Source organism: Mus caroli, unplaced genomic scaffold (genome assembly GCF_978045245.1).
Source record: "Mus caroli unplaced genomic scaffold, Mus_caroli_1 scaffold_2, whole genome shotgun sequence".
Taxonomy (NCBI): Eukaryota; Metazoa; Chordata; class Mammalia; order Rodentia; family Muridae; genus Mus; species Mus caroli.
In genome coordinates this window covers 91,023,898-91,035,312 of record NW_028227257.1, presented here as the reverse complement: position 1 = coordinate 91,035,312, position 11,415 = coordinate 91,023,898, and the positions used below count along the sequence as shown (strand labels likewise).

General features: G+C 32.3%; 1 protein-coding gene across 1 annotated transcript; it reads right to left on the bottom strand.

The window, feature by feature from the left end:
• Positions 1 to 8,418: 8,418 nt before the first annotated feature.
• On the bottom strand, positions 8,419 to 9,339 carry LOC110289649 (olfactory receptor 4A5-like). The gene has a single exon (XM_021155943.2). It carries the CDS (start codon positions 9,337 to 9,339, stop codon positions 8,419 to 8,421), a length of 921 nt encoding a protein of 306 aa, XP_021011602.1.
• Positions 9,340 to 11,415: the final 2,076 nt, after the last annotated feature.

Sequence of the window (11,415 nt, the reverse complement as noted above, 5' to 3'; positions counted from 1 at the left end):
CGACCTTCTTGAAAGTCTTGATTTACTGATGAAAGCTCTTGAACAGACCCTGCCTTGAAGTTGTGATCTTGACCATCTGTTTACTATGGCATTAAGCACATCATCATTATCTGTCCCATAGATAACCATTTCTACTTCTTCCAATGATCCCATACATCTTCTGTTAACTCCTTCACCTAAGAGGATTTTGTTGAGCTTACAAATGTAATGTCATATATCAAGATACAGTGAGTAGTTTATCTAGGATTTTAGTCATCTTGTTACTCTTATTTTTCCAAGAATTACCTCTTTGACCAACTCTATATATTCTTCTCTCTATTTCTTTCATGAATGCCATGTCTTAATTACTTTTTTGGTGTCTACTGCTTTGGGGTTATATTGTTCTTATTTTTGTAAAAAATTAGGTGCATTATTAAAAGAGATCTTAGGTAAAGTGACAAATAGATTACTGGAGTGTGTATGATGAGGAAACAAATCAACAACAAATGGAAGAAAGCAAAATAAGCAGCTAAAGTGAAAAAAGGAAAATTATAGCAATAACCAAGAAAATTAGAGTGGTTTATATGTGCGAAGATGGCATGATAAAAATCTGTCATTGTGTTCATCTAAAAGCTAGCTATAAATAAAACTTCAAAGAAAGATGTTATTGAAGATCTATACCTAATTCTTATTGTTTAAAATGTTACCTTTTAGCACATATGTTAGCTATAAAAAGAAACTCAAGGCTGATATTTTTGAGAAATCTTTCAAGATCGTAAATGGGCCATTACTCTATTGACTAATATAGTCTTTCCTTAGAATGGATGGAGTTTATCTTTAAAATGTAATCGTGATCTCTTCAAGCATCCATTTCATTGATATTAGATTGTGGTACTAGATATTGATAAGGGTATCTCAATGAACTTCTAGCATTCAAAGCTTTTTCAATGGATTTAATGCAGACTGAAATTAAACAGTCTCATATAACTAATAAATTAATTATCCCTTATTTTATTTCACTCTTTAGGACCTTCAAATAGCCAAAATTCTATTCCTTGTACCATTGCCTTCACTGAGAATTCATACCTAACTCTATTTACTGTCCAGTTTGAGCAAGTATGGTTTAATGGGACAGTTTAAAGTAGTGAATGCAAGCAAGTACCTCATCTTTTAGAAACGATTCAAAAGGTTTTCAAAAACTCTTAGAATGAGCTGGGTAGTGTAGCCTAAGAACAGAAACTGTAATCAGATGTAGAGGCAAATGAGGTTGCTGATCCTGAGTAAGGAGTACTCAAGTGAAAATTCTGTATTTAGATTTCCAAGAAGCTTGTATTAAAAATAATAGTCTAGACTAAGCACAAAATTGAATGTTTTTTCTAAATATTATTATAAACATGTCTCAAATTTCATGCAGCAATAAAGAAGTATTAAATATGAGGATTCTAGAATCCTTTCCAGTCAGTGATCTGCAAGACTATTAGTGCAGAAAAGCACAAAGATGAGCAATGGATGAAGGTGTTTGTTGCTCTTACATATGGTTTAGGTTCTGTTCAAATACTTATATGGTGGCTTACATCTGTATCTCCAGTTCTGGAATATCTGATGCTTTCTTCTGGCCTCCATGAGTACTATGATTGCACATGGCAAGCACACATATATGTAGTTAAAACATTCACATACATAAATAATAAAATAAGTTGATGTAATTTTTTTTTATTTAAAGAGTAGCAATGCAGGTCTAGTACTTTCAGTTCTGATGACAATGCCTTTTGCTTTTTCATGTCTGCTTAGTCATGCAAATTTGGAAGGCTTATTATTGTTTGGAGGCTAAATGTCAACCAGTAGAAAATGGTATGTATTTACTAATGTAACTAAATACTGACTTCCAATGTCCTGCACAGTGGTGTCTAGAAAACGCAAATAGATACTCATAGGCAATGGGCAATAAGGAATTAGGTGAACTCTGCAGCCGTAAGACAAGTGTTGCAAAGCCAGGTTCACTCAATTGTAGGAGTGACTTTGGGATCAGGAACAAGCAGCCATATACCTCTGAGTCATCATTTGTTCTGCAGAGACACATCTAACATCTACTCCCTCTGGTGGTATCATTTTTGTTGCTGGTGCTGTTGTCTCATTAAAGTTCCTAAATTCCTGTTTAGAACCTGCTAAAATCTAAATGATAGCAGTTATTGATGCTGTTTATCAATATGAGAAAGGAGAAAATTCATCACAATACCTACTGATAACTTATTCACATGAATATAAATAATAGAAAACTATACACTTATTGAACACATTTTGAGATATAGATTAAGTTATATTTTTAAGAATTATATATGTTGTTATAGGTAAGTACTGAGAATATTTACCTGTAGAATATTGTATATTCCTAGAATCAGGGGGATTCTGTTCATGTGCATTTAGTAGTATAAAGAACATGTAAAGAAAGAATCTGAAATATATTTCAAAGTTTTCTGTGATGCACTTTGTTTGTGCTTCCTAAACATTATGGCCAACATCTGACTCAGGAGAAAGCAGGTGTTGAATCTGTCCACCTGTCGAATGCCATAATTGTAAATTATGTACTCCATGTCCAAAATTTTATTTCACATTATTCTGAAATAATTAACTATTAGGATAATACTTTACCAGGAAAAGTCTGTACTCTCTAATCTAATCATTAACATAAAAGACTAAAAATAGTATACTATTTTCAGACTTAAACTTAGTATACTAAGTAGTTTACATTTTCAAAGCTTTGGTAAGTCTACTCTGTAGTTAGAATATGATTTTAATTTAAACTGTCAAATACATTTCTAGAAAATAAAGCTTTCTATAATTTTACAAACACAACATTATATTAGCAACATTTTAATCTATGTTACAGTAGATACTATGTTCTCTCATCATGCTTTTCTCTGTGAACAGCTACTAACATATTTGATGATTTTTCATAAGAATCATTAATAATATATATTACACACATAAAACATTTTTATTTGCACTTCATCATATTTGCTATATGTAATATAAATCATCTAATCAAATATTTTAAGATAACCACATTTCTTTGGTAACATATTACAAATACAAACCAGCAAAATAAAGTCATAGATAAATTAGATTTTCAGTGTTACACATGTATATTTAAACACATATTGAGCAAGGTAGTGAATAAATAGCAATCAGGCTTTAGATAAGCATACTGTGCATATTCCAATTAACTTTATGATTTTCAAAGTTAAATTTCCTAATCTAAACACCAGTAATATTGTCTTAAGACATTGTTCATTATAGCACATCAAAATAATACTCACCAAGTATCTTACTATCCACAGATATTTCTCTCAGTAACTCACATCTGGATTTGGCTTTAGTAGTGAAAACCATCACTTCTTTTATTGAGAATGAGTACTGGATATGCCAATATAAATACACTTAAGAAAACAGTTTAAAAATTCTTACAAAATTCATTAATTACTGTACAAAGGTAAATGATCATCCTCAGCTACTGAAAATAATGTCATAGAAAAATAAAACTGCTGCATTTCTATAAAATTCATCTAATTCATGGAAATTAAGCTGTCCAAGGCCTCCATTGATGCTACAAAGAAAGAAAATATACATCACAAAATTACCTGTGCAAAGTGTTTCCTTTTGGACAATTACACTTAAATAACAACAAAATGGTTTGTTTTAGAGACTGGCTATAGTATCCAACTGCCCAAGGGATAAAGCTTTCATATAAAAACAGAAAAGCCTGAGATATTATCTTTGGAAGTAGTTAGTGATAGGGTTTCTCTTACACAGGGCAAAATTCTGTATCGCAGTCTTCCTAAGGTCACTCTTTCTGACTTACTAGTATGTTCATATTGCTCCTCAGCCTCACCTAAGATACAAATTCCATCCAGGATTAGATTAGCAGTAATGGATACACAAGAACATGGCATCTCAAAGCCTAAGTCTTAACTAAGACATCCTCCAGCATGGATATAACTGAACCACCCTGGGTCATATTCTGTCAGAACAGGAAAACAATTCTCCATTTATTTGTGTAGATAATTTTCCATGAGTAAGGAACTCTTCACATCACATCATCTCTATTTCCAATGGGCTAGACTATTGCATCATCATGGGTAAGGTTGTTAGACTGCTTGGAACACAGTCAAGTAAATAGAAAACTTTCCTGGATAGATTTCTTTTCCTCAATAACCTTTCTGAAAAATATATAGTTGAACACTACAAAGAGAGAGTAGACTCCTGAAAAATAACATGAAAACTCTATAATGTGAAGAGGGAAATTTAAAAAAGACAAAGTTAATATTCTTAAAGCTGTATGTTAGGATAGTATTTAATGCAACCCAAAGGAGGAAACACCCCTACTCTTATTTTGAAGCCACACACCACCACATATATCACGCTCTGATACTGAGAGAGATTCAGTCAAAGATCTTAGTCTCCAAAGATAATTTGTTCTAAAAAAAAAAAACAAACAAAAACAAAACCAAAAACATTTTAGTTGATGTTGTGCGAGGCACCTCAGGAAACTCAGGAAGAGAAATAGTCTTCCCCAGGAAATAACACAGAAATTGGTTATCTAATGTCAAGTGATTGACTCAGAAAATACAAAAATATAACATTAAACACACTGAAAAGATTGTTCTTGAACTATTTAGGAATATATAAACACATAAATGAGGACTTATATAATTACATCACAATCTCAAAAAATAAAATAAATAATGATGAACAAGAGAAAAAAGAATGAATTGTTATTTCAAATGCAAAATGTTAAAATTAAGTACTTAATATTATCTTTACTTGTAACAGAATAAAACCCTCCACTGTTTAATCATCATTCAGAAATTTTATATTAAATTGATTCTAATCAAATGGATATTTATGCTACTTTGATTTTTGATACAGTTGTAATAAGAAACCCTTCTGTAGAGATACACTCTACATTCTTCCTCAGGACTTTGTGGCTGTTACTTTATGATTGGTATCTTGTTCAGTGAGAAGACATTTTTTCTTCTTTTATTTAAACTTGATTTTTTCATATGATATATTCTGACTACAGTTTTCCTTGCCTCTACAACTCCTAGTTCCTCACCAACTGTATTCTCACACAGACCCTCCATCTTTATGCCCCTCATTAAAAACAAACAGGGATAATAATAAGGGATAATAAGAATAAAAGAAAATACAATAAGATAAAAAAAAAGAAAAACAAATCTAAATAGGACAAAACAAATAAGCAGAAGGAACAGAGTCAAGGAGAAAGCACAAGAGTCACAGACCCACTCATTTACATACCCAGTGGACACTGTGAAAGAGGAGGAAGAAAGAGTGTAAAAGCTAAAGGGGTAGAAGGACACCAATGAAGAAGGATTTCTAAACACAGGTGGACAGAAGCACATATAAACTCAGAGATATCAGAGTACCATGCACACGGCCTGTACCTGATGGTGTAGAGGTGAAAGGAGAAGTGGACACATGCTTGCTTCCTAACACAGAAGCAAGTTCCAATTGATAACCTGCAATTAGAAATTATTTTTTTATAACATAGTTCCAAGAAGAAACAAACTGCTCTTAAGAGTAAGCCTCAAATCTTTTCCCAATCTCTTGGCTGACTGTTTTATCCTATTGACCAATTCTATATCCAATGAAGGACTAATATTCAATATATACCAAGAAAAGGGAGTGCGTGGGTTAGTGATTTGTGGGATGGGGGATGGGATAGGGTTTTTTTCAGAGAGGAAATGAGGAAAGGGATAAAATTTTAAATGTAAATAAAGAACATAACTAATTTTAATAAAGAAGTGTTCCTAAGCGAGATGGTAAACAGAGAGTGTGATGGAATGTGTGCAGTAAAAGCAAAGAAGTGATGAATAACACAAGAAAGAAAGGAAAAAGTGAAGGAATATGACATACAAGAGGTCACTGTGGGGAGAAAACAATGGAAAAGTATAAAGTCTATGTACATAAGAATGCATGATGGAAACTTACCTTGGATGGCATTCCAAAGCTCAGTTATAAATTACTTTAAAGCAAAATCGCTATAAATCACTGTATCATAATCATTAATATACTTTTCATTTAAAATACTTTTTCATTTAAAATATTACATTTTTAGCACAGTTTCCAAGAACAAAATTCAGTGGAGAATCTTCCTTTCCAGAAATCTATGCCTTGGACAGTAAATAAATCATCCACATATTAGTTAATACAACAGCAATCTTGTACTTGAAGTGTTTATGCTTGGAATGTTTACCTTGGAAAAGATAACCTTAGCCATTAGCAAGATCCAGCCCATTGTTTTTGTTTTATTTTGTTTTTGTTTTGTTTTTGGACTATTAGACGTGATATTCCCTTTCTCTAAGTACTTCAGTCTTCATAAGACTCTCAATGAATCTTAAAACTATTGACTTTAAACAGTATTTAGTTACTATAAAAGTATTTACATTTTTATTTATCTATAGCAATTGCTTCATCTGATTCTCACTTTGAGGTTTCCAACAGCTGCAAATCTATACATTATTATGATCAGTACAAATAATTATTCTGTCTTGATTTTCTAACGTTGATTTTTAAATTTATGTGTATCTCCATGAGCCTGAATATTCTTGTGCAATGAGAGTTCAGGTGCCCACAGAAACTTCAGGGCATCAGATCCTCTGTAATTACATTTAGACAGTTTAAAGCCATTTGCTGTGGATACTAGGAATTAAATCTCCATACTCTAAAAAAGCAGTTATATGCTTAACTGAGGAACCATCTCTCCAAAATCCATATGTTTAGTAAAGTCCTGATATTACTAATGTGGAAAGTTGTAGCATATTCATATAAACAAATACTTTTCAGAAGGTAGGTACAGCCCTACTTCTTTCTGTTTTACTAACAACATACAAAGGAATTTAGCACTCATTGCAGGGAGCTTACAACTGTCTAAATGAGTATATATATATATATATATATATATATATATATATATATTTAGTCATACAAAAATCTTTGGACTTTTATTCTTCCATATAAGTGTCAAATTATGTAAATAAAATATACTAAATGCTACAACTAAATACTGATTTCAGTTTTCCTTTAAATACTACTCAGAGAGGACTAGGGTATACTTGGAGATAACCTAAGACAATGGTAAATATGTGGAGCCATAACAGTGATTAGAAAATCATGTGTGTGCTAGGAATGTCATTCATTATCAAAAATTAATTAAAGCATCAAAATATATTTTAAGATATATAAATGTGATGTTAAAATGATTACATTTGAGGAAAGATCTAGGAATGGTATTAGACAGATACAGAAACTAGTTTCAGTAATTTTTACAATATAGGTAAGCCCATACAAAATTTAGAAATGAACTACATATACTACAGGGCAGTTTGATTAATACAGTTGTTTCCAAATGATGGAAGTTGTAAGGCAACGTTCATCTATAGGTCCAGACTATTTCTTCTCATGTACTATTTGTCTTCTCTAGTAAATGCATATGAAAATATAGGTAATAAAACTCAACTTTATTGGAAGTAATGCTAAATTAGTGGATTTTGGCTGACAAGGTTCGTAAGGAGCAAACAATATAAAAAGCTACATGTGAGATACCAAAAAAATTAATTTCTTCACTGGAACAATCTCTTTATTATGGATTATATGTTTATAATAACATCACAGTATAGACATTGAATAATACAATACTATTTATTTAAAAGCAAGGATATCAAACAAAACAATATAAAAGAATAGATGTAATTCTACGTTATATTCCATATTGCAATGAAAATAATGTTATTCTTTTTGGGGTTGTGATCTCCCAAAATGGATGATGATTGAAAAGAAATTTAGTAGTTTTGTTTGTTTTTTTTTTTAAGAAATTACAGAATAAATTTTGATTATTCTAAAATTTCCCTTTAATATCTAAGTAAAATGTTGAAGTACAATGCAATTTTGACTAAACATGATATTTATACATAATAGTTCTTTGTAAAATTCTTCACAAATATGAAAACAACTTCAGAGATATCTATTTGAAAATGTAAATATTAAATGTGTTGACTGGCAATGAAGATATAGAAACATGTGCTCACTTCAGCTTAACTTGGTATTCAGAATGTAGAATTCAATTTCAGCTGCAAATGATCAGTTGAAATTATTGACTGCTGGTATTATCAGCTAGGCACAGTTTCACTGCTATATAAATACTCAAAAGTGGAAGAGATCCTGAGGTAAGGATTAGGAACACTCATAAAGCAATATGTATGAAATAGACATACAACGCCACTGAAAATTTATTCTTAATTTTCAATGAATTTGTATAACAAAATATTCCTACATGAGGAGAGCACAGCATTACTTGTTAGAATTTATTTCTAGTTTTAAATTTATAGTTAATAACATACTCAGTGAGAAAACAATCCTATTTTATGTTGTTAGAGTTTTACACCAGAGCTTTTTAATAGAGTTTTTCATCTCTGAATTTCTCAAGGTATATATCAATGGATTCAGCATGGGACTAACAACTGTATAAAACACAGCAATATATTTATCCACTGGAAAGTTGGTGACAGGTCTAGCATATATAAAACTACAGGGAGCAAAAAAGCAGACAACCACCATGATGTGGGAACTGCAAGTAAACAGAGCTTTGTGTCTTCCTTCCTGACTGTGGGTCTTAAGAGAGTTTAGAATGATTCCATAGGAGACTAAGAGAAAGGTGAAAATTCCCACACAGATTACTCCACCATTGGCCATGACAGTGATGCCAAGGAAGTAGGTGTCAGTGCATGCAAGCCCTAGTAATTGATTCATATCACACATGAAGTGATCAATGACATTGGGACCACAAAAAGGAAGTTTATACACAGTCAGAACTTGAATCAATGAGTGTAAGATGCCTCCAACTCCAGCTATCAGCAACAGAAGAATGCACATCCGCCGGTTCATGATGGTCAAATAGTGCAGTGGCTTACAGATGGCCACATAGCGATCATAGGCCATGAATACCAGAAGGAAGACCTCAACACCTCCAAATAAGTGCTCTACAAAGAGCTGGAGCATGCAAGCTCTGAAGGAGATATTCTTTTTATTATATAACAAGTCTACAATCAAATTTGGTGAGATTGTATTGCAATAAAGAGCATCCAGGACTGACAGACAGGCAAGGAAGAAGTACATTGGGGAGTTTAAAGAAGGACTGGCAATCACTGTAACTGCAATGAGCAGGTTTCCGAACATTGTCACAATGTAAGTAAGTGAAAACAAGACAAATAATGCTTTTTGCCCAGCAGGATCTTGACTAAGACCCACAAAAATGAATTCCGTGACATTGTTTTTCTGTCCCATTGACCTTTTAAGGAGGATTATTTCAGAGATGAGAGCTCAAACAAGACTTGTCCCAAAATACTTATGTGGTCATAAATCCTTTTAAGCATGTAAACCATTGCCTCTATTGCTTTTACAATGGTGAACATACAGTAGGTGTTTAGTGGGCAGTCTGTGTTCCTGTTGATGATTCCATTCCTCCATGCAAATTTTAGTTGTGCCTGAAAGTACAAGGGTTTATTTTAAGTATCAATGTATCTCTGTAGTATACTCCTATACATAAACTTACTATATAAAATATGTTGCTTTTGGCAAACATGTTAGAAACATTTAAAAGGGCACCTGCTTTTTAGAAATATAATATCTATTATGTCAATAGCCTTCAATATAGGGCTGGAGATTTAATTCAGTGGTTAAGATCATGATTTTCTCTTACAGAGGACCCTAGTTCAATTCCTGTCACACACATAATGGTCCACAACTATCTGTAACTCCAGTTCCTACGGGTTCAATATCTCTTTTGACCTACATGGCACCATGCATGCATGTGGTACACATACATACATGAAAACAAACTCTCACATAAAGTAAATATATTTTAAAATAAGTATATCAAATAGTGTAGTCACTGGTTGAAGGTGTTTTATGGAGAGCATAATAAAAGCATCATCTGGATATCTGTGATCACCCAGATGATTGACTCTGTTGCATTACTAGACATCTATATGCACTCCATAGAAGCCTGCCACCTTTACAACCTTCACATTAAATTTAAAAGGATGACTTTAAACTTTGTCTTGTAACTACATTAATATATACTACACTGATGTTTTATGTAATTAGTTTATCTAGCTCAGATTGCCAGGTGTTTCTGGAGTCTTAATCCTGTCCATTTTATCATATCTAGACCCATTCCTAACACACTATGTTCATTTATAATAACATCATTTAACTAGTTTGCTACAACCCCTTAATGTAAACAACAACAGCCACCAAATCTACTTTACTATTAGAAGTTTTAGAATTGTGTAGTTAATGAAAAAGCGGAACATAGAAACTGGAAGCAGAAGTAGACAAAAGTAGAGCATTGCAATATGTATATGTCTTTGTAGGTAGGGAGTTGGCAAACAGAAGTTCAGTGTTCAGAGTCCTGAAAACTTACTAAAGAGTAACTCTATATCTGGTGAAAGAAAAACCGTGTCTCATCATTTTTTAAATATAATTAAAAATGTATTTCCTTCTTCAATGAAAACCAAAGAATTCAAAGAGATGCAGTCAGAATCATTTCCAGTGCACTACCAAAGTGTAGTAATACAGCCTTATCTCTTTCTATTCTATCTACATTTTATGAGATATACAGATTCCGGCAAATATTTCCAAACTTATTAAGATTCCTTTAAAACTGGTTACCAATGACAAATGAGATCTTATAAATTAATACTGACTTCAAATATCTCCTTTAATGGTATCCAAAGTACTGTCAACACTGGTGACTAACGTGAACTCTGGTGCCATATGAGTTGTTTTATGGAGAACATATTTAAAACATCATTTGCATATCTATGGGCATTCAGATCATTGTTGCTTTTGCATTATTAAACATCTGTACACACTTCTCAAAGTTTTCCAACCTTTACAAATAGCCCATTAAACATAAAAGAATGGGTTTAAATTCTGTATCCAGAGAGGTTCCTGGACATTCTTGCAGCAGAAGTGTCATCACTGATGACTAATGTGAACTCTGGTGCAATGTGCCTTTTGATGCTATCTCAGGTTCTTTCCTTTACTATGAAGGTAATGTGGACCACATGATAAACCTCAGTGTGCCCCAACTTCAACATTTCTACAATCAGAATACAAAAAGAATTCATTTTGGTGTTGCTGTTGGTGGTAGTGTATGTAATGGTCTTAATTACTTCTCAATTCATGGATATATATATATATATATATATATATATATATATATATATATATATATTAGCAGTTATCAATGCTTTTGAGTATCTCCCATGACCAAAAAAAAAAAAAAGTCATCTCAATCAACCACATAATAAAGATGATTGCCAAGTACCAGGAAATATGATGTTATTTAATGTG